General features: G+C 39.9%; 4 protein-coding genes across 4 annotated transcripts; 2 read left to right on the plus strand and 2 right to left on the minus strand.

Moving 5' to 3' along the window:
• Positions 1–3,172, plus strand: LOC131880582 (protein trapped in endoderm-1-like). Its single transcript, XM_059227248.1, has 5 exons — positions 1–406; positions 487–710; positions 1,339–1,669; positions 1,745–1,935; positions 1,996–3,172. The coding sequence occupies exons 1-5, from the start codon at positions 386–388 to the stop codon at positions 2,579–2,581; spliced, it is 1,353 nt and encodes a 450-aa protein (XP_059083231.1). The 5' UTR covers positions 1–385; the 3' UTR covers positions 2,582–3,172.
• A 975-nt stretch (positions 3,173–4,147) lies between these two features.
• On the plus strand, positions 4,148–7,057 carry LOC131880511 (protein trapped in endoderm-1-like). The gene is made up of 5 exons (XM_059227167.1): positions 4,148–4,799; positions 4,863–5,086; positions 5,155–5,485; positions 5,558–5,748; positions 6,244–7,057. The coding sequence occupies exons 1-5, from the start codon at positions 4,755–4,757 to the stop codon at positions 6,842–6,844; spliced, it is 1,392 nt and encodes a 463-aa protein (XP_059083150.1). The 5' UTR covers positions 4,148–4,754; the 3' UTR covers positions 6,845–7,057.
• Positions 6,958–9,441, minus strand: LOC131880512 (uncharacterized). Its single transcript, XM_059227168.1, has 4 exons — positions 9,015–9,441; positions 8,796–8,955; positions 8,611–8,734; positions 6,958–7,638 (listed from the first exon to the last, which is right to left on the minus strand). The coding sequence occupies exons 1-4, from the start codon at positions 9,374–9,376 to the stop codon at positions 7,055–7,057; spliced, it is 1,230 nt and encodes a 409-aa protein (XP_059083151.1). The 5' UTR covers positions 9,377–9,441; the 3' UTR covers positions 6,958–7,054.
• Positions 9,442–10,674: 1,233 nt separating this feature from the next.
• LOC131880620 (uncharacterized) lies at positions 10,675–12,987 on the minus strand. Its single transcript, XM_059227296.1, has 4 exons — positions 12,720–12,987; positions 11,758–11,917; positions 11,568–11,691; positions 10,675–11,444 (listed from the first exon to the last, which is right to left on the minus strand). Exons 1-4 carry the CDS (start codon positions 12,776–12,778, stop codon positions 10,885–10,887), a joined length of 903 nt encoding a protein of 300 aa, XP_059083279.1. The 5' UTR covers positions 12,779–12,987; the 3' UTR covers positions 10,675–10,884.
• Between the last annotated feature and the right edge of the window lie 10,237 nt (positions 12,988–23,224).

The following is a 23,224-nucleotide window of genomic DNA, read 5'->3' on the forward strand; positions in this document are numbered from 1 at the left end:
GAGAAAAGCAACCAATCGAAAAGCTTTCTCACCCTTTGATTTGTGTTATCGACAGGATCGACAGGTTTTTATCAGTGGGTTTGGAAACAAAACCTCATGGGGATCGCCTAAGGCCTCCTAGGTACAGTTTCTCCACACATGCTCAAAATACAGTATTGGAACGTGCATGTATCGAATGAGCTGAGCGTGCTGAACTGTCGATCGAAATGTTTCTTCAGTCGATTAGGGGCTTCTGGCATGGATGGCGAGGCCTTAATTAGACGTTCTGACGACAATGCTGGCATCATACACACCCTGGATCGGAGAAGCCTCCGTAGCTACTCTCCGACATTGGCATTAGTGTTCCACCCTTTGAAGAAGTTGGAGGGATTTCATCCAAATCACGATGTCGATTGAAGATCCAACGGTAAGTCTTCTTGTTCCAATTGTTCCACTTGAGAGTGCGTATGAAGGTCGGTTTCAACTCGGATTCGTTCCATGTTCCAGATGGTGAGACATTTCGATGGCAATTGCACGGTCGAAACCATGATGAACTATAGTGAAATCTGCTTGGATCCGGACCATGCAGACTTTGCCATCAAGGCTTGCAATCACTTTGGATCAGCCTTGAGTCATGTGGCCGTGGTCATTTGCGTCCTCAATGGAGTCATGGGGTGTTGTGGAAATCTCCTGACACTCATTGCCATCCCATACTCCATCTACAACAACCAGTAAGCATTCAGGAAGCATTCAATGTTTTCCAATCTTGTTTGGGATTCCTCTTGGACCGGATTTTCTCTCCGGGAAAGAAACCCGAGAAAGAAACCCAACACCTTAGAGCAATGGAATTTCGAACATTTCCTTTCCTCTTGAACTGAATATCACAAGAGAAAATACTCTGGATCGATCACTTATTCGATCATACAAATTAGTGTTTTGCTACAAGCTACATTTTATCAATATAACTAACTTTGCTCCAAACGTCACAAACGGTGTCTTTCCCACTCAAAGAACTTTGAAGTTAAAATTTCTTATGAATGGCTCAGTGTCATTTCGTCAAGACTAGATTGACATGAAATTGCTTTAATTAATAGTTCTGCACACGTGTACTAGATCTTTACCGCCAAAATCGTTTCGATTGTCGAAATTAACTTTTGACGATCTAGGCCTTTAAGTTAGATTAAAACTTTCACAGATCAATTATATTGTCTGTGGGTTTGGAATCAGCTTTTTAATGGTCGGGGAAAGTGAATCGAACCTGATACCTCTCCCAATGAAGGAAACTGATCAAGCTTTTTTTCGATGTATAGTATGGTTACCATTGTTAGACTTTCATTATGATAAATCTCCTGTTTTCAGATTTGGTTTTAAAAGGAGCAGAGACAGTGCCACGATTCTCATCGTGAATTTGGCCTTCGCAGACTTGATGTATTGCTCGATCAATCTGCCTTTGTACACGATTCAATATTGGAACGGTCGTTGGCCTTTTGACCGAATGGCTTGCCGGATTTTTGCCGTTTTCCGATATGTAAATGCTTTTGGCGAATGGATGAGCCTAGCCGTTATTGCTTTGAGCCGTTGTGTTGGTTTGATCCGGAACCAAAGATGCTTTTCATGGAAGCAAGGATTCGTCATTATCATCGCCATTTGGTTCTACGCTTTCCTGATGATTTTACCCGCGGTCACCGAGGTTGATTAAGATGGGGAAAAATAATTCCGATCATTTTTGCCGATATTTTTTTGCAATCCTCTCGTTTCATTCCAGCATTTCGGAAAATTTGGGTACAACTGTATGGTGGGCAAATGTGATTTCATCAGTCAAGTGGATGAGGCGATAGAACCCCATGTGTTCTTCTACGCCATTGGTTTTGGCATCCCTTGCTTTGTCATCCTGATTAGCTATTGCGTCATTTGGTGTTACGCCAAGAACTCAGCAAAGTACCTACGCAAGACCAGGTAAGTCGTGTTATGTTGAATGTTCCATGTTCCATAATGGACCACTATTTCCAATTCTAGTGAGGAAAATCGCCGCAATGTGCTCCAACGAGAGTACAATATGACCTGTACCCTGTTTTTGATCTGTCTCTGCTACTTGGTGTTTGTGGCACCCATCGCCATTGTGAACATCATTGATCCCACTGCTCAGAATCCACAGCTCCATTTAGCGTTCTTCTGCGTCTATTGGTTCCAATACAGCCTGAACTTCTTGATCTACGCCGCCCGATGTGAACAATACCGACGGGCCTACTTCTTCTTTCTCGGGAAGATCATCCCATTCTGGTCTCAAAAGAACTCAAACTCCACAGTATTTGTGCTAAACAAAGAGAAACACGTGGTCACCTCCAGACCCAGGGGCTGTGACCATCCAAGTTCTAGCAAGGACAACATCCAAGGTCCTCGGCAGATCCTGGGCGAGTCGGTCTTTTCATCCAAAAGTACGTCGTTTGTGGTCATGGGCAAGAAGAGACGGAGGGAGATCATCTATGAGAAAACCGAGGACGAGGTCCGAACCACCTCCATTCATCCAGACAGCATCCAAGAGGAGATTATCCTCAAAGTCCATGCTCGATGGCGCAAACGAAGCAAGAGCTGTATCATGTAAAATTGTTGCATTCGGGTAAATAGTCCATGTTCCGAATATCGAGTAGAGGCGAAGTGACCTTGAAACTGAATCTGAACTTTGAATCGGCTTGTTAGAAGGGATATCATTCTTACTTATACTTACGACAGGAATATACCACTATTTTGATCTTAAGGGCGTGGTGGGAGACCATTACGTTAGGGGTATCGAGAGTAATCTAAATAGCGATAATAACGATGTAAGATATATGTGAGAAAGTATGAAATAAGAAATTCGGGTAAACACAATATTAAGCCTTTAGATATAAAATCAATAAGATGATATCACAGATGGCATTGACTAGAATAGTAGGACCAATGCTTTTGAAAGATATGAAACAATACAAACGCAATTGGACAGAGGAAGGTGATGGAAATTTGGTCATTTTGTTCCCTTTGTTGGTGGAATTTGTTTGGTAGTCGGTGGATAGAGGTGATTGACGGTCATAATTTCTGAAGGGATGACATGTTAAGGACGATAAGATGGTTAGCAAATGCTTGTCTGAGAAGAAAAACTTGTATCAGTACGTTATCTCCGGAATCGCCAGGTTCCCAAGTGTTCGACACTCAATTATAAGATCTTTATGAACTGTAGCGGAGTAGATGGCCGCCACGTAATCTAAAGACTGCTGGCAAAAGAATTGACATGGGCTCAAATTCCGTTGTTGAAAGGATTTTTTTTCAAACGATTTGTGATCCAGGTGTTAAATTGGTTGGATTTATACGTAAAAGTATCTCATTCCGAATTTAGTGACCTGTTCTGGTCTGGCTTACATGCAATCGGTTGAAGAATGTACTTAGAAATTCATTTAAAACCGGAAACTAACATATTTAACCAGCTCATTGGCGAAGTTGTATTCACTTATTTTCTCTCAGTAGCAGTTTTCTAAATTACAAATTGATCGCCATCAAGCTAATTATGCTTTACATATTGGGACATTCAAGATGGAAAAAAGATGACGGTATGGCCATTTTCGGGAGGCCACTTGAACTTTTTGGGCTTTATAGCTCTTGACTAATCGAATTAAAGTCATTCATCCTCAAAAGGATTTTTTTCATCTCAGATTGAATTTTATAAACTGCCACAATTTCACTCACTAACATACATCAATACTACTTCAAAGCCAAAAAAGTAGTTTTTGGACTCATTTTTGTTCTTTCCCAGTTTCCTATTTTTACAAATAAAAATTCGAAACCGTAGGAAAGGTTTTTGTCTAATATCATGAGTTATTTTTTGGTTTCTTCTTTATCACCTTCCCCGTTTTGGAAAGTAGCCCAGTAACCTCCCCAAAAATGGCGATAAGTCATCAATGAGCTACTATTTAAAGGACTCAATACAAGAAAACAACAAATGTAATCATTTATCGTCCCAAGTTTGTTAGCCTAAAAAATATCTTTGCTCTTGGTGGCTATTGTGAGAGCAACACTCTTCATCAGTCTGTTGAAGATATAATGGGCAAAATCATTTTGTTCTTGCCTTACTGCTATCCTTTTGCAATTTTTCAACAAGAATCTTGGGGTCTATACGTGAAAACTCTGAATGCAAAAAAGAACTTGCTTTTGGATTAGATTCGAACTTTTTTGCCACAGAAACTTTGGTGTTCCTCAGTTTCGACCTACATTGCATTTGTGTTCCATTCAGTATTGCGTATTGCCTTCAAAATGATCATATTCCATTCGAGATCAGTGTTATCAGCAAAGACGACCTCCCTCAAACAAACAACAAATAATCCACGAAGTTATCCCGATACAAGTACTATAAACACCTCTTAGACCGTGGTAATCAAACATTAGAGGTATACGGTAAATATTGAAATGCTTTCGAAGCACTCGTTATAAGTAAAAATTGACCATTTTTCACATCACCATTCAATTCTTGTGTAGAAGTTCGGTGTTCAAGATTGAATTTGATTGTGATTCATCCACAACGCTATTATTTTAGTGAAAATGAAAATAAACATATCTTGTGGGGGGCGGCCAGATCAGAGCCATGGAGGATGAGCAATTCATAAGCTGTGCTCAAGTTGTTCGAAGTGTATTCATCACCTCAGTCTCTTTTATGATTTCGGTGTTTTTATGATTGCATTCATCAATCGAACTTCCCCATCCTCGTCACTTTTTGGTTAAATGTGGATCCTTGAGTTCCATAAATAATAATGTGGAACACGCTCCTCTCTTTCAATTTGGCTCCTGACTTCATGGTAAGTTCGAAGATTGAGGTGCCTTGATTTTGGAAATGTCATATCACTTTACTTACTTTACAGGACATTAATGACTCCAATCAAACATGTACCTCCGAAACTGTTGTCAATTACAGTTCCATTTGTGTGGATTGGGAACATGAGTTGTTCAATATGGAGGCTTGCAACCATTTGAACCATGCTATGAGTCTTTATGCCGCCGTCATTTGCATTGGGAACGCCCTCATTGGGTGTTGTGGAAACCTCCTCACACTCCTAGCCATTCCCTACTCAGTGTATAACAACAAGTAAGTGCCATCTTAGAAATGAAAATACGAAATCCAAGTTCTCAACGCACGACTCTCCTATCCTCCAGATTTGGGTTCAAACGAAGCCGGGACACGGCCACGATTCTGATTATGAACTTGGCCTTTGCAGACTTTGTGTATTGTTTGGTCAATTTGCCCTTGTACTCCATTCAATACTGGAGTGGCCGATGGCCTTTCGGTGGGACAGCTTGTCGTTATTTTGCTGCCTTTCGGTATTGGAACGCTTTTGCTGAGTGGATGAGTCTGGCCATTATAGCATTGTCTCGTTGCATTGGTTTGGTCAGAAATCAACGATGCTTTTCGTGGAAGCAAGGCCAACTGATTGTCCTTGCCATTTGGGTGTATGCAGCAATATTGGTGAGCATTGTTCTCACCGAGGTAATATCTCTCCTTTTTGTACAGCAATTGAGGGGTAAAAACCACGTTCCGTGTGTTTTGTCTTTGGGACAGATCTATGGCAAGTTTGGATACAACTGCATGATTGGCAAGTGTGATTTTCTCCGTGTCCAACCCAATCGGATGGACCCCCATTTGGTTTTCTATTCCATCGCTTTTGGCATTCCTTGTTTCGTCATCTTGATTAGCTACAGTGTCATTTGGTGCTATGCCAAAAACTCGGCCAAATACCTCCGTCAAAGCAGGTAAAATCTTCATTTGGAAAGGTATTATTGGTTTTTTAATCTTGCAACACTTTGACACTTGAGGGTGTTTGAACTACCTTGAAGACTGGCAAAGAACTCAAAATGCAAAATTAATCCAACCCATAGTTGCCTCCATCTGAGGTACTCTTGGCTTTTTTAAGAATGCATTTTAAAAAATTAATAGGGCAATTTTCTGTCGTTGCTGGAATTTTCAGGTACTGACATATTTAGATGAGTGATATTTTTTTTTTTTTGCAAATCTTACAATTTAAATCTTAAGAGTTTAGGTTACACAATCTGTTCGATTTTGCCACTCTAGAGCACCTTTAAATGTAAATTGTTAGAAAAAAACAATAATTAGATTACATCTAGTAATGTAAAAAGCCAAACTAGGAACATCCTTCTTTGGAACATCAAACAAAACATGGCAGTCCTCAATTTGATCCGGGAAAAAAATGAGCTCTCGTAAAAGAAATAGCTATTTTTCTTTTTTAGTGAAGAGAACCGCCGGCTCGTGATGAAAAGAGAGAGTAGCATGACCAGGACCCTCTTTGCGATCTGCGTCTGTTACATCATATTTGTGGGGCCCATCGCCATTGTGAACATCATTGATCCAACGGGACAACTGCCTGCACTTCACCTGACCTTCTTTTGTCTCTACTGGTTCCAATACAGCTTGAACTTCTTGATATACGCTGCCCGATGTCAGCAGTACAAACGAGCTTACGCTTTTCTTCTGGGCCAGATGTTCCCATGTTGCTGCCAATTCACTGCCAAGGCCACTCTGATCATCTTAAATGGACACAATCGAGTCGAGGCCAATCATCAGCCGATAACAAGGCCAGGGGCAGAGATTGGGATAAACAATCTTTTGGAGATCTCCAAAGAGCCCACAAGCAAATCGGTCATGTCGTCCCTTAACGCTGCGGTGGTTTTAGTGGACAAGAGACACAGTTGGAACAGGAGCATTATCTACGAGACGATGACGGACAATGAGATGTGGACCACTGGCATTCAGGTGGGAATGAATCAAGAAGAGGTCACACTGCGCATTCACACCCATATGAAATCTCGTATTCGTACTATGACCATGTGATTTGTTCCACCTTGTTCCCATTGCTGTGGAACATTACGATCTAACGTGGTACTGAACGGCCTTGTAAGTAAGCACTGGCAACAATGATTGTCGTTGTTACTTTCAATGGCCTATAGGCATTTATTCACTTGTACAAAGGTGTTTCGAACCCAGGTTTTAATCCATAAGAAATGGAGGACATACTAATACATATTGAATTCATGATCTGACTCATTTACCATCTCTCTTATATTGGATTAATGTTCCCCCTTCTTTTTTACCACACATAAGGGACAAAAACTTGCTGCAAATGTCCCAAATGGTCAAAACACTGGCTCCGAGGAGCAGACCCAAATATCCTCCGATATCCCCGATCAAATCGTTGAGGTCATAGGCGAGGTTCTCGGTCTCAACCACAATTTCCGGCTCTTTGTACGAAAGACTCATGTGGACATGATACTCCCCTTCTTCATGTTCATCATCGACCTTACTCGCTTCATGTTTGGTAGCTTTATAATAATGCCGTTGGCATTTGGTGTAACAACCCGTTTTCGAGTACAAAACGGATTCTCCAACTTCGATCAGTTCCTGGACTTCAACCCAATATTTTTGAAACTGAATCGATGATTGGCAAGTGGCAAGTCCGGTATTGGAACCCGTTCGCCAAGGAAGCGCACATCCTGTAGCCCGTTCCAAATAATCGTCGAGGCAATCGTGGAACAAGGGATAGGGCTTGTTGTCATGACAAGGAACGGGATCCGCATTCATGGCAATTCGTCGCTTCACCGCCAATTCGTACTCTACGGAGAGCTCGCCTAATGGAGTAATTAAGACACATTAACGTCAGAATAAAATATCATAATAGTGTACATGTTTGCTTCCAAGAAACATTCTCATTTTATAGGGCCAAGATCAAGGAAAACGAGTTAAGAATTTTCCAAAAAAAGGACCATCTCAAGAGAGATCGACATTTTTACGGTCACAAGAACCATACCAAGAAACCGTTGACACGGTTTTGCCCCAAGATTGTCTCCGCTGGCACCCTGAAGTTACATTAATGAGTTATAAAAGCCCACTCCAACAAAATCAACTTTTAAGGAGATCATTTCCACCGAATTGGTTATCTGAAGAGATTGGATCGATTCTTAATTAAAACAGACAAACATTTCTCGTCGATGAAGACATTTAATAAGAAAAAAGTTCAAAAAGGCTGATTGGAGAACAAACTGACTATGCGGGCTTAATTGGTTTAGGATTTTCAGGGGCTTTACTAACCACTACAAGGAATGTTATCTCTAGTACAATTAAAATGAACGATCATAATTTGTGTAATTTTTGCAACTTATAATTCATACAATATTTGGCCTCCCCACTATTTTGAGTAGGCAGACCGAGCTAGCCCTTGAATGTAGGGTTGATGTGGAATGCTATCTAAAAAATTGTCCAAGTCAGACTTGAAAGTTGCAACCGGATCAACAAGGCCTACGTATTCCCTACAAATATTAGAGGGCAGCAAATTAAACAATGAAGGAGCCCGAGAAAGAAGAGATATGGACTTCATTGTTCGAACTAGCCTGGATTCTCGAAGGCTTGAAGGTGCTCTCAAAACGCACATTAAGCCTCTGCGGTCACTACAATTGACCCTAAACTCTGGGTTGGGACAAAGCTCATGGATGCTTTTGAAAAAGTGCAGCATCAGGTACCTTTCGTACTTTGAGTGACGTAATTGATATGAAAGGTTCCATTTTCGTGTTAAATTTCAGTCATTTTGAAAAGGCAGATCTTACTTTTGGAGTGTATAGCAAATGTTTCGGATCCGTACAGTTTATTGTTGGAAATAAAAAACTGTTCCTTATCATGGAGAAAGACTTGGAACCACTCAATGTTGGTTCCTTCTAAAGTGAAATGCAGCTGGAAATACAAAAGTTCAATTCTGGCATAGACAATCAAGAAATAGTAATAATACGCATACCTCGTGGCCAGATTTTGTGTTTATGGGGGAATTGTAGGTATAGCACCTGGTCAAGGTCATTGTGGACAACTCTTTACTAGGTGTGACATATGAGGTCCAGATTTCGCTATAGTCCTCCTCCCTAAAGTGTTGATCATCCCGCATATTGATGATTCCGTTTCTGTTAAAAACGCACGTTAAGATTATTGACAATAAACATTCCAACTTTTCCATACTTACTCATAGCAAGGATCATACGCCTCTAATATAAAATCCGTTCTGGGCATGTTTTCAAGCATGGCTTGAAAGGTAAAGGTCGCATCCAAGTTTTGATTATCGGCCGTGTCATTCTCACAATCAAAGTCATGGATCCAGTGCTGGAATTGGATGGCTTGACTGATTTGCTCGGGTGAAAAAGTCTGATTGGAAGAGATCTTGGGACATATGGTGACGCTAGGGAATTTCAAATCAGGAAGAGCCTTTTGCTCGATGGACAATGTTCGGTGACCTTGACAAAATTTCATGAAGACTGAATAGCATTGAATCAGGAACAAGACGGCTAGAACCAGGGTGAAGAACTGCTTGAAGTGTGTGTCAGCCATTATGGTTGACCTTCCGTACTCATGAGACGTTGGGACCAAACTAGTGAAGATATTTTCAGCTTACCCAGGCCTAGGGTAATCATCGGAATTAAACATGCATGGTGTTTTGTCATGGCATGTACACATATATCTAAGTGTCACTCGCTCACGTCTCGTGCCAACTAGTGTTTGTTATAGCTCCGGTTGGCTATTGGAAGCAATTGCAAGAGGACATCAAATTGGAGTCATTATGATCATATTATAAAAGACGGAAAGAAGTTATGGAATGAAGTGAAAAAGTGCAGTATAATGACTTCACATAAGTCTTTGTAACACAAAGCATCCGCCAAGAGTAGGCATAGCGACCAAGCCAGTGAGACCAGTTATTACAGCAAATGGGTGACATTTGAAAGGCTGTTAGAGTGTAGGTTCTGATTGAAGAGACCCTGCTTTCACCTGACTAGAGTAGCATTGCTTTATGGTTAACAATTAAACTGGAGTAGAAAACCACAAGTAACCAGATATCACTCTTTTCTGCGTTCTTTTCAATGCTTCTTATAATGAAGAAGTATAGGAAAAATAAACTTTCACCAATTTTCAGCTACGCTGCCCGGCCATGCCCTAGCACTCTCAAAGCAAAGGCATTCAAAGAGGAAACGGAAGGCACTTGGTACTGGAAATGCTCAAAAGCACCCATGAGCTTTGTCCCAACCCAGGGTTTAGGGGTCAATTCTAGTGATTGCCGAGGCTAAATGTGCTTTTTGTGAGCACGGTCAAGGTCACTGGAATGAAGGTTAGGTAAAACAGTGAAGACCCCCTCTCTTTTTTGTTTCTTGAGTTCCTTCATTGTCTAACTTGCTGCCCTCAGATATTCTTATAGATGTCTTAAACATACCTCCAGATCAAGAATTAAATTCAAAGGCAAGTCAGATCGGCAACTCTAATACTAAATTCAAGCCCTCGAGAATCCGGGCTAGTTCGAACAATGAAGTCCACTTCTCTTCTTTCTCATTGTTTAATTTGCTTCCCTCTAATATTCGTAGGGAATACGTAGGCCTTGTTGGTCCGGTTGCATTTTTCAAGTCAGACTTGAACAAATTTTTAGATAGCATTCCAGATTCAAAGATTAGCTCAGTCAGCCAACTCAAATTCGTTGGTAGACCAAATATCATATAAAGATTGAAGGGTAATGAATAGACGAATTATAACATTTCATTTTAATAGTACTGGGGATTACATTCCCTGTAGCGGTTAGAAAGGCACGTGAGAACCCAATCAAAAAAAGAAAGAAAGAAGAAATAATTCGTTGTATTATGTATTTTATCAATGTAAAGATAGATAGGTCATGTCATTCAACAAACACTAAAGGGATCACATTTACCATCGCCGATAATTGTTGCAGATTGTTATAGAACTATTAATACAACATCCCACTTGCAACTCCACTTGTTGCATGCATTCCTCTTTATCCTCCAATGACATGAGAAAACTTGAGAGGGAGAATGAAAAATTACTCAAGTAAGTTCTCGTTAGATTGTCCAAGTTGTATTGTTTTTCTTCTTCACAAGGACCAGGCCTAAGTTGTGACATAAATCCCAAACCGTTAAGATTGACACTCCCAACAGAAGACCCAAATATCCTCCAATATCTCCAATCAGATCAAGGCTGTCATAGGCGAGATTCTCAGTTTCAATGGACAATTCTGGCTCTTTATATACGAAGGTTATGAAAGAAACTGCGTTCTTGCCGTCATTTCCGGCCTTAATCGTATTGTGCTTGGATACTTTCAAGTAGTGTCTTCGACATTTGGTATAGCATCCAGTAATTTGGTACAAATAAGATTCTCCCCAATCAATTAAGTGATCCACCATGGTCCAATATTCGAGAAACTGACCGGAAGTTTGGCAAATGGCAAATTTGGGATTGGAACCATTGCGCCAAGGGAGGGCGCATCCTATGGTCCGTTCCACATAATCGTCGAGACACTCGTGGAACAAGGGATAGGGCTCGATCTCATGACAGGGAACGGGATCCGCATTCATGGCAATTCGTCGCCTCGCTACTAAGTCATACTCCACGGAACGATCACCTTATGAGATATATATTTGGAATGATAACAATATGAAAGTTCCATTTGGAAAAAATGTATTATTGCCGGTCAGCAAGTATAATCTGCTGATGTGAGAGTCCGATAAACTGGGACCAAACTTACTCTCGACTTGAATCGGAAATAATTCAGATCCATACAATTTGTTGTTTGAAGGGAAAAACGATTCCCTTTCATGAAGAAAAACTTGGAACCATGACGTTTTATCCCCTTGAAGGATAAATTGGAGCTAAAGTAGAGACATGCTGAGGTTATCAATAGACCAAAAAAATGGCCCTTCTTTTCAGTTTTTAACCTTATGCCCAGGTTCGGTGAAATTTGGAGAGGTGTAAGTGAGACATTGTGTTATGGTTAGCCAAGAAAATTGTTTGCTCGGTGTGATGTATGAAGTCCAAATCTTGTTGTATTCCTGAGGTTGAAAGTTGTTTGGATCCCTCATATCAATCGCACCATTGCTAATTAGGGTAAAAAACGAGCTTCAATAATCTAGATGGCGCTTTATCGAAAAAGGCTCGATCACTTCATTCTCCCAGAGGAAACTTAACTATTATACGACTATTATTTCTTTTTCAATTACAAGCTGCCTTCGCCCTCTCCACCATTATTCTCCTAATAGCGCTTTCAGACGCTGAAGCATATTTTAAGACTGGACTTAATTTTTGAAACCCCATTTTTATGCGTAACCGGGATGGTTAACATCAAAATCTTAAAACTGTGCCTAAAAAATCAAGTGCCAATGTGCATTCAAATTAGTACAGCTTTGTTCTCGCTGCCCTTGTCATAACTCAATGAATTGATGAAATAAAGATTCGTTTGCTTTCCAAATAACTGCAAAACGGTGTACTTTTGCATTAAACGATAATAGCTATTAATGTTTTTTTCCACTTTTTCTTGAGCAGGAGAGGCGGGGTTTTTCTAATTGTCATCCCCTGTGCTATCAATGGGAAAGGTTATAATTGTGTTATCTTTAACGCTTGAGCATTATATGACATTTAGTCGACAAACTATATAAGTTAACAAACCGGCCTTCCCGGGTATACCTAGGATTGATTTGGTATAATAATTACAAATTTGCCTAAATCCCACCTGTAATGTGTTAATAACATTTCAATATTCCCTGTAAAAATTACAGGGACTCAAATTGAAAAATGAAGTAGCCTGATCAAGAAGAGAGGAGGACTGCATTGCTCCAACTGGATAGGATTATTGAGGGCTTGAAGGTGCTCACAAAACGTGTGAGAAACCTTTTGTACGAACCCAAAAAATGGATCCTTAACGTCCATCACAAAGTGTGTGCGAGGCATAAGGTCAATCATGGTTTGAAATGTAAGAGCCCCTTCAATTGATTCGTCGCCTGATTCGATGTATCTGTCGATCCAATGTTCCAGTTTGGATCCCACATTAATCTGCTCCTGCGACCAAGTTGAGGGTGGCGAGGAAAATTCGGGACAAATGGTCACACTTGGAAATTTTAGGTCAGCCACTGTTGTTTGCTCAACCGACAATTCTCGTTTCCGCGTTTGAAACTTCACNTCTGTCCATCACAAAGTGTGTGCGAGGCATAAGGTCAATCATGGTTTGAAATGTAAGAGCCCCTTCAATTGATTTGTCGCCTAATTCAATGTATCTGTCGATCCAATGTTCCAGTTTGGATCCCACATTAATCTGCTCCGGCGACCAAGTTGAGGGTGGCGAGGAAAATTCGGGACAAATGGTCACACTTGGAAATTTCAGGTCAGCCACTGTGGTTTGCTCAACCGACAATTCTCGTTTCCGCGTTTGAAACTTCACGACGACATTTTTACATTGGAACAGAAAGATAACTGTGAGGAGCATTGTCAAAAATGTCTTGATATGCTTAGCAGACATTGTCAAACGTATGGGTTAAATGTTGGGAACCTACTGAATAGACCAAATCTATCTTGCTTACACGGCAGGCGTGTCAAATGAGGCTTGTGTATCAAATTAGTGGATGAGGCTTTGAATTGGGTAGAGTTGACACTTATTTACATAAAAATGTGTGGTTGGAATATTGTAATGCTATTAGCATTATTAAACTTTCAACGCCAAGGCTCATCAACATTTTAACAATTACAGTCTGATATCAATAAGGAACTTCAGTTACCTCAAGAGCAATTGCAAAGTAAAACCAAAACAAAAATTGGACTATTTTTGCTTTTCAAAGATGTATGTTTCAGGTAATAATATCGGAATAATACGATATTACACAACTGATGAGTGTGCGGAAACTTTCCCAGTAGTTGTGTCTGGGAGGCTAAAACAGGAAAGCTTTTAATAAGGGTTATAGAGGAATTACGGCGAATTACAGTGAAAGAAAGGAATGGCAACCGAACACGTAAATTCTAAGCAACACAAGATCAAGTTCACGCAATATAAAGCCGAAGTTGTCTATGTCACTGGTAACGTCGCCTTTCTTGCATAAAAGTTTATCACTAGGGTGTCACACATACTTGAATGAGAACTCTGTATCTTTTTCAACATTTTTCATTCTAGTATCTTGAAACAATTCCAGCAGATCCCTCTTTTCCACAAAGCTACACATTTCTATAACCTAGGATTAGTTTACTACCTGGTGCATGCAAAACCCCAAAGTGCCTCATCCGCAATCAAGCATGTCATTATGATTTTTCTTTATCTGATGTAACCTATCGCCGAAAAATCAGAAGCTTTACCGTTTGGGCAAAACTTGTGACCTCAATTTTTACCTAAACAAGGTTACCTAAACAACTTTGAGAATCCAAAACCTCATTACAGTAGACCTTAGCCCACTCACGCTGAACGCAATACAGTTCATGATATGCACTTCAGAGGGCGCTTTCTGAGTCAGCCTCTACCAAATAAAGGGCCGATTGGGCTGATTCCTCTTTATTGAATTATAATTCATTTGTGTTGTGTTTTGCTAATTGCACGAAAATCTTATGGACAATTCGTGACCTGAAAATCGCTTTCATGGCATGTCATGAGTAGTTTATTTAGCAATCTACCGTGGTTCTTCCCGTTTTGTTTGGGCTGTTATACGTTGAAAAACAATGGCTCTTATTGCCAGGCTCACGTCGAATCGAAATCGATATGGAAAAAACCCTATTGTGCTCTATTTTTGCCATTGTTCATTCTTAGTAGGGCGCTATCTAGTGGGGAAATTTCAAGAATGTTATAAATCATATTCTTAGATCAATGTAAATACATCAATGAAATACGTATGTGGAGCATTGGTCACCCAAAATGACCTACTTGCTTCGATAGTATCCTATTAAGCTCGTAATGAGTGCTTTAATTCTAGAACGCTAGTTTTACAGACTAAATACTGGTATTTACTGCAGACAAAGTTTTGCGTTATTATTAGTAGGGGTCGGAAAATAGTTGGTGATTTTGGTCAAAATAGTTTTTTTAATTTACGAAAATCAGTCAAAGAAAGTTCTCAAAACGTAAAAATGAGTTTTACAAAAGGCGAAAATAGTATTTATTTGTTTGAATATTCAAGTATTAATGTGATATTTATGGGAAAAAAATGCTTGCTTAATATTATTCACGATCTTCTCGCTCTTTGGATTCAGTGCAAGCCCAGATCTTTGCACTTGGTCAGGATTTGTTGTAAATGGATTTGCTGATCTTGAATGAAGTTCTTCTCTTACCTACGGTTTTAGGATGGACACCGAAATGCTCACCCATTTCTTTGGGCCTCTTACCTGTCCTCAGCAGGCCCTTAGTTTTGGTTCTGCCACCAGAATTGCTCTCACTTGCATTTTAGAACATTGCTTTGGAGGCAAACGATGGGAGGGTTACCACTCTTCCTAAGGGTAAAATTAGATCATGGCATTTTGACCCTACTTTATGTGCTCAACTCAGGTTTAATGTCAAACAAATCTTTGAGCGGGGACAAACATTGCCCCAAATTTTGTTACACCTATCAGGTATTTCTCCTAAATATCCCCTAAAAATGACCAAAACTCTTCAACTTGCACAAAAAATCTCGGTTTTAGGTTATTTTATGGTCAAAATTCATGAAATAGGTTTTTTGCCCAAAAATGACCAAAATAGTTGAAAACTTAATATAACCTTAAAAATTGTATCTTTCCGACCCCTTATGACTTACAAAGAAAATAATTTCAAGACCTAACTACCCTTGTCCTTTTTTCTAGAAATTATCGTCTTTGAAATTGAGAAAGAGGTAAAATATGGAAAAGGTCCCCGAAATGTACACACTTACAATGCATTATAAAAACTCCCAACAAAGACTCTCTTGTGTAAAATCCCACTTGTTATTGTTTAGTTTTTGGACAGGGGGGAGAGTAAGGGACAATATCGTACATCCCACTGCTATAAAGGGGAGTCAGCTGTAACGTGTTGGAAATGTAGTTCAGTTTTGTGGCGATTTTCAAATAGAAATGAAAAAAGAACCGCTCAGATCTTTCAGTGATGTTCATGACCAAGCATGTGGAGGAGAAGTAATGTAAAAAAGATGCTTTGGTTTCATGAATGGTTGGGTTGTTAGGTTAGGTTCGGTTAGCCAAAGCCAAATGACGCGTGATCGATTTATGTTTTCGGTCTGTTCGGGCATTGGAAAGCAGCAAAAGTACTTCAAGTGATGTGACGTGACTCACATACTTACAAGAGAAAATAAAATTTATATCCATAAGGATTCGACCGATGTTTAGACATCACAAGGATGGCAAACTTTACGGGCCAGCCCGTAAATCTTCGATTGGCCCACACAATGGCCCATAACTTTGTTGACTCCTTTAAATGCAAGAACGAAGGCATAAATCAGATTCACATAATCTCTATACTAAAGGGTAGGTCACCTGTTGGTTTTGGCAGTTGCAGAAACTTATGGCCGAATAATTGTCGACCTGTGCTCGAATAGCTTTCCAATATTTGGGGAGAGTCTGTATCATTGTTAGCTTGGACCTTCCCGCTCATTAAATTGATTGCTGCAATGAAAATGTTAAACACCAATTGTTCATGAATAAAAAATTTAGGCCCGCCCTCATGTACAGTAAGCCCAATAGTGAGAGAAAACGGATCGGATGAACAAGAAATTTATCAAGTTTAACTGAAAACGCCCATCACTTTAGAAATTAATAAGCAACAATTTTCATCCACCGCAAAAGGAATTCACTTCTCTCGTTTTTTAAGAAAATGTGGTTTCGAAGACCAAAAATAAGGAAAAAGTAAGAAATATTTTTTCGAAAAAAGTGAAGATTTTTTGCCAACGCAAAGATAAGCATACTTCAATACGAAATAGGAAAGTAAATTGACTGCATGAAATCTTTTTTGTCTGATTTAAAACTGATGATAAAACTTTAAAGATGATTCTGTTCCTCCACATCTGTCAAACAAAAAGCTCTTGAAATTATCCATTTTTTTAATAAAAAGCTGTGATCCAAATGATGCAGGAATGATCTGATACCAAATTGTTCGCAAAAAATCTTGACCTCGGATTTTTATCTCAAATTCGGTTACTGTGGGAGCTTTTCTTACGTTTTCTCAGTGCGATGACTTTTTATGTTTCAAATTTGGGCATTCACTCTATGATTTCAGAAAAACCCTCAATATATAAGTTTTTTGCCAAATAAGACAGACAGGAACAATGTGTGAATGAGAGGGCTCTCATATTGGGACAAACTGGAAAGGTTGGGATAACAGTATTTAAAGAAGTATAAAAGGTAGATTTTGCTATACTGCGTGTCTTCGAAAGAATCCGTGAGCCTTGTCTTTAACCAGATTTTAAGGTAAAATATTGCGACCGCAGAGGCTTAATGTGCGTTTTCCTAGCAACAATTCAAGTCAGTCAAAACAAAAAAAGGCCTTCTCTTCATTTACGGGCTCCTTTATTGTTCAATTTGTTCCCCACAAATGTATGTAAGGAATTCATACGCGTACATGTTGATTCATTGGCAGGCATTAAGTCAGTCTTGGAGAAGTTCTTGACCAAAATTTCCGCTCAACCTTTCATTCCACGGTTAATCAGATCCGTGAACTCTAAATAGTAGATGAGTCAGCTGTAATATGAATTGAACTGAAATAAACCTTTGCAAGAATTCTAACCATAAAATAACCACAAACCGAGGTTTTTCGGGGAAACTGTAGGGTTTCGGTCATGTTTAGGGGAAATCTAGGAGAAATACAAGGTGGGTGGAAATAAATTCAGGGCTACTTTGTCCATGTCTGACAATGTTTGTCCCCGCTCAAAGGTTTGTTTGACATTTAACCCAACGCTTTCATTATGAGGAACTATTGAACACGTACAGTAATGCTATTCTGCAAATGATTTAATTATAGCCTAAAGACGATTAGTAACCCTTCCATCGTTTGCCACCAAAACAATATTCGAAAATGCAAGTGAGCACAGCCTTGATGTCAGAATTAAAACTTAGGACCTGCTGCAGACCGGCAAAAGGCCAAGTGAAATGGGCCTTCTTGCAAGAACTGAGAATCCCTTTAGAACAGACCAGGCTGAAGGCAGGGACCTGGGATTACAAAGTCAGTTTTCAGATGACCAAAAGTCAGAGGGTTACCAATCTCTGACCATATCTCTGAGTTTTGATTTTCACTGAATATTATTCTGACTCTATTTCTGAGCTCAAAGAGCAAGAAGATCGTGAAAACAAGAATCAAGCAATTTTTTGCCTTAAAATCCACCATAGTATTTCATGAACCAAACAGATTAAAAACATGTTTGCACTTTTTTATCTCTTATTCGGAACTTATTTAGGCTAATTTTTATAACTTAAAAACTATTTTGACCAAAATCACAAACGATCCTAATTTATGAGTAATATTCTGGGTGGTCAGGAAGCATTTTTCGATGCTAGTTTTTGAAAATTAGCATAATTTCAAGGCGGCGGCCCGCATCAAAGTATTTTGATTAGCATCAAACTCGCATTTTTTTGCATGTTTCTGGGATCGTGAAATCTTGTCTTGAACTTGGCATTATTCTGGCATTGCTGTGCTGAAAAAATGCTCAAAAAAGGCGCAACGGAATCAGCCTTGGCGATGCATAACATTATTTTTTCATTTGCCATTCCGTGTAATTACTACACTGTAATCATATAGTGATTTTCCATTGAAATGCCTATTTTACGTAAAGCGAGTAAAATTATTGATTGGTGGTATATGAAATTATACTCACTCACACAACACCGTGTACTGTCTTTAATTCAGCACATTTAATTTCTTATTGGTTATTATCGTAACATCTCATTCTATAAGGAGTTTTAGCTAAATTAATGTAGGTACCCGAACTTTCGGCATATGCAAAGATTGTTTACTGTTATTTGTTGCCTAATGAATCAAGTTATTGACTGAAATGGTCCGTGCATGTAGATCTAATACGTGAGAGGTCCCCGGTTCGAATCTCCTCCCTGACCTTTCTCAAGGAAACTTTTAGACACCAACCCTGCCCACAGATGGAGAACCAAACTGATGCAACACGACACTGCCTATTGGAAAAAAGTATAAGGACGATGTGATGGCTTGTTTCCCTTGCCGGGCGAGGCTCATCCCTCCAACTCAAGCACCCAAATGCAAAGAAACCAAAAAACCAACAACTTAAATATTTGTTTCAAAAAGATCCAAAAGTATTCAAAAATGGAAAACATCGACAATTGTTGTGCTATAAAAATAAATATATTTACTGCAGTTCTTGCTCTTGTCAACATTTGAAGCATGACGTTAAAGTGCAAATCAAGCGACAAAAAACCGGAAGGGTTTATTTCAATGATTTAATTTCTAACAAAAAGAACATTTCTCAAACTACACTGGCCCATTGTCTGAAAGTTAAAAGTGTTTATTGTGGTTAAAAATTGTTTTGAATTCGGGAGAAATAAACTTCATGCTCAAATAAAAGTTGTCACATTTTCATCCTGCCCTTCATATCCCTACGGCTCAATCTGAGGTGACCGTTTTTTGGTGAAAACATCAATTGCACAAATGCACCATGTGTATCCTTTTTATTGTTTTGACTATTAATATTTATGTACTCCTATTTTTATCTTCTTACTTTGCATTTCCCCTCCCCCCCCTTCCCCTCCAAAAAATGTAGCATTTCAAATACTGAACAAAACCCTAGAAAAAGTGACAAATATTAACTAATTCTAAAACCTGAAGCCTTTGCTTTTCTGAAAAAAAAGTAGCATTATTCTAGCATTTTTAATTACAATTATCATTTTCTAAGCATTGATTTCACACGAGCTAGGATCGCCGGCTGAAAAACTTTGTCCACCTTGTTAATATTCACCACTCTCAAAACCATATGATGGATTTTGACACTGTTTCAAATCGCGAATCTGTATCAAGAAAAGGTGCGATACCTGAGCAACTTAAAAAAAGCTTCGAACGTTATGAAAGGATCTTGACACCCTTGTCAAAGGAAAAAAGTTCCACTCCCTCAGCCAACCCATCCCGTTCCCATGAAGTGAAAGCTCTGCCTGAACAACAGCAACAACTTCGGAGGACGAGAGCTAATTCATTAATGGATTACAGGAGATTCTCCTCACTTCTTTTCGTCTCGCGAGGCCCAGGCGAACCAGATTGAAATATTAAATATTCATGGACTTCCTGGATCCATTCCAGTCGGTGGTTACGACCCTTCCAGCTACACACTAGGCACATTGAGGGTGTTGTGGCAGGGAAATACGCCCAATTTCTTGGGTAACTGTTCCAATCCCAGAGTTGGCGGGCACTGAGAGGACCACGAAGGTCGGGAGCGTTGTCTGCCTCAACGCCTCAAGGGAACCTCAGACTCTTGTTGAGGATCAGCCAGCCTCTCGAAATGCCTCGGTTACTCTTCAGTGTTTGGTTAGCAAAGATTCCGAGGTTTGCTCAAGGCCATTTTGAGTTACATGGGGTTATCTCTCATTTGAAGTGCAAGTCGTCGTCTAGTTCCTCAATTTATCAATTGAACTTGATTTCTTTTCGAAGGTCTTGCAGTAAGATGCCTTTTTTTTTCTCTCACTACTTTCTGCTCTTAGTCATTTGAGTGACATTTACAAAGATTTTCCAGCATTTTCCCTTTTTTGCCACTCAATTCGGGGAGCCATAGATTTGAAGAGGAGTTTAGATAAGGTGAATTTTCTTTATAACTACCAAAATTTTGTATCAATCAATGACTTACCATAAATCGAAATCTATTCGAGAAAGGGTCGTTAGAATTTGTGTTCCAAGTGCAAAACGAGTAATTCAATCTTCAGATCTATGCTGGCTTAAAAATATGAGAGCCGAAAGCAAATAGGGACCTTTTGGATGAGCTTGAACAGCGGACTGTATTTCAAAAGTAAAAAAAAGCACTCTTGAAGGCATGGATCAAGTTACATGGCTACAAAGGAATGAAAAGGAAGGGCTCTCCTTTTTTCGGGGTCCAAATTGGCACTTCCCCATCTTCAGTGGAGGAAAAAAGCTCAAGGGATCTCGAAATCAATCAAGAGCGAATAGAAATCACTCGTTTCGAGTTCAAGCGCCAACGAGCGCATTTATCCACGGGCAAAGCTTGTTCGATAAAAAGACATCAATATCCAATGTATTTCTGCCAAATGGCGAATAAACTCGGGTATTCATGAATTACCCCCGAATGGGGATGATCCTAATATTGCTCACAGATGTTGCTACCAAACCTCCTTTATTTCTACTAAAGGTACCATTACCCACTTGGAACGAGGAACATTCCACTTCTTCCACCCCCAATATTCCATTTCAAGGGCCTTTACTGTTCAACATGAGATCCACCCTCAACAGAAAAAAGGAAGGGAAAGAGAACTTTTACTGTTTGTGTTCCCAAATAAGCTGTCTCTCTGTTCCACTATGTTCCACTCAAATATTCATAACTTTTTGTGAACTTTCTCTCCATATCTCTTTGTTTGCGCAATTCCAAGGGTTTAGAACTAGTAGCCTCTTGAAAAGCAATGACTCTCCGTTCAAATGGTTGGATTCGGGACTCTGGCTCTCCCGAAATTGGAACCGACGAAGAGGGTCAATGACATCCATCAAACGGGATCTCTTTATCACACTCCGATGGTTCGGGGGCTTTACTTACACATTGCACTTGTTTTGAAGTTAAAGCCCATTCGTTGAATGCTGCTGAAACTGAAGATCACACGTTAAGAGATTCGTTCACGTTGGACCATCCTCTCGTTCCTTGAGTGTGCTCCCCATTTAGGAACAAGGCACGTGAAAATTGCGTGTTCAAGACACCCAAATTGCCAATGGTCAGGATGAAGAAAGTGAGAGAGACAGCAAGGAAATAAGGAAATGGAAGGGGATTAGAGGAGGATCCAAATGGGATTGGCACCAATTCAAACGATGAAGACTAGGAATACAAAATTGGAGCGGGTGGTCAAGGAATACAAAGCACATTCTTTCGTTCAGTCGCCCTTAACCATCATTTGCTATTCTTCGTTGTTGATGATAAATATATTGGAGAGGGAGATCTCCTTTGCCGGGTGGAGTGAGTCACCACTTTGTCAGCTCAATCTTTGAGATCGTTGTTGCCTCATCTATCTGTCTCTTGATTTGAAATAGGAGACTAAGGTACAAACCTTCTCGATCCTATTGGATCTTAGATCGTGTATCTGTTCAATTATATCACTCAAGGATAACTTAAATTACCATTGACGATTCAATATCGAAAAACCCCATGGATTCATCTTTGAAGCATATTTTTCCGGATGACCTTTAGGGAAGTGCTTACTAAGAATGATCAACTCAACCAACACATTAGCTCAAGATGTCACCAATGGCGTTCATCGATCATCTACTTAGTTGTGTCATTGCCTAACAGAGCAAGACCCGTAAACAATGACAATTTGATTGGTCAAGGAGTCTCAAACCGTGCTTGCGTTGATATGCGGTACTTTCATTTCCTATTGGTCATATCCCTATCGTTTACTGAACGAGACTAATTTCCTAAAGAGGATGGCTTTACATCGATCGGGACAATGATACTAAGCATCAAAGTGCCAGGATCTGGAGGAGACTACGGCCAATGCTACCAACCCCCATCCCTCTATAAATACCTCGTTGGGGGGTCTTTTCTTTCGTTTATTCTCTGGGGGTTCGAATGTGCCAAAGCGAAACGGGAGCTGCTCCTCCATCATGTAAGAGATAAAGAGCCATCGCTCGAAAGCGAAAAAAGTTTATCATTCCATATCATGACGATCATGAGCATCATTGGACTGGTCCAGAATCTCGGCGCTTTCCGTGCTCGCTCGTTCGCTCCGTGGTATTTGTCATAAAGAATGTAAAAAGATGCCACAAAAACCAAGATAACGAGCAGCTCGGATTCTGACTCGAGTTGCCACTGAAAGATAAAGCCAACTCAACTTTTCTTTGCGCCAAAGCAGTCGCTCGGACATTGGAGATGAATGAGTCCGAGAAAATCGTGATGTGCAAAATCATCAAATATTGGAAACGAGTCAAAGCTATTCATTCCAACTTCCCTAACACTTCTACAATTATCCTTTAACTCGGCTGAAAAAAAAATCCATGACCGGGACGGCCATCGGAACGGACGGCGTGGTTTCCAAAATTCGCCCAGTGGCCTCTTCATACGCCGACCGCAGAGACTTCCGTACATCATCAGGAGTGACATTTACGGTCTAATGTGCTTTGGAGAACTCCCCCCCCCCCGTTCACAAACATCATGGTTCCTTTTTAGGGCTCCAGGGTGTCCAAATATATGTCAAAACTCATTGTGGCGGGTGTTGTAAGCTGACTTCTTTTAGGATGGGTTTCTTTAGCACACTCGT

This window comes from Tigriopus californicus, chromosome 5 (genome assembly GCF_007210705.1).
Source record: "Tigriopus californicus strain San Diego chromosome 5, Tcal_SD_v2.1, whole genome shotgun sequence".
Lineage (NCBI taxonomy): Eukaryota > Metazoa > Arthropoda > Copepoda > Harpacticoida > Harpacticidae > Tigriopus > Tigriopus californicus.

Bases quoted from the DNA above. Each gene is read 5' to 3' on its own strand.
- LOC131880582 (XM_059227248.1), top strand. From the start codon at position 386: ATGTCGATTGAAGATCCAACG. The intron at 407-486 runs GTAAGTCTTCTT...TCCATGTTCCAG, and splicing joins TGTCGATTGAAGATCCAACG to ATGGTGAGACATTTCGATGG. The intron at 1,670-1,744 runs GTTGATTAAGAT...GTTTCATTCCAG, and splicing joins TTTTACCCGCGGTCACCGAG to CATTTCGGAAAATTTGGGTA.
- LOC131880511 (XM_059227167.1), top strand. From the start codon at position 4,755: ATGTGGAACACGCTCCTCTCTTTCAATTTGGCTCCTGACTTCATG. The intron at 5,486-5,557 runs GTAATATCTCTC...TCTTTGGGACAG, and splicing joins TGAGCATTGTTCTCACCGAG to ATCTATGGCAAGTTTGGATA. The intron at 5,749-6,243 runs GTAAAATCTTCA...TTTCTTTTTTAG, and splicing joins AAATACCTCCGTCAAAGCAG to TGAAGAGAACCGCCGGCTCG.
- LOC131880512 (XM_059227168.1), bottom strand. From the start codon at position 9,376: ATGGCTGACACACACTTCAAGCAGTTCTTCACCCTGGTTCTAGCCGTC. The intron at 8,956-9,014 runs GTAAGTATGGAA...CGTTTTTAACAG, and splicing joins GCGTATGATCCTTGCTATGA to AAACGGAATCATCAATATGC. The intron at 7,639-8,610 runs GTAAGATCTGCC...TTACTCCATTAG, and splicing joins ATTTGCTATACACTCCAAAA to GCGAGCTCTCCGTAGAGTAC.
- LOC131880620 (XM_059227296.1), bottom strand. From the start codon at position 12,778: ATGATTGACCTTATGCCTCGCACACACTTTGTGATGGACGTTAAGGAT. The intron at 11,692-11,757 runs GTTAAAAACTGA...TCTCTACTTTAG, and splicing joins TCACCGAACCTGGGCATAAG to CTCCAATTTATCCTTCAAGG. The intron at 11,445-11,567 runs GTAAGTTTGGTC...ATATCTCATAAG, and splicing joins ATTTCCGATTCAAGTCGAGA to GTGATCGTTCCGTGGAGTAT.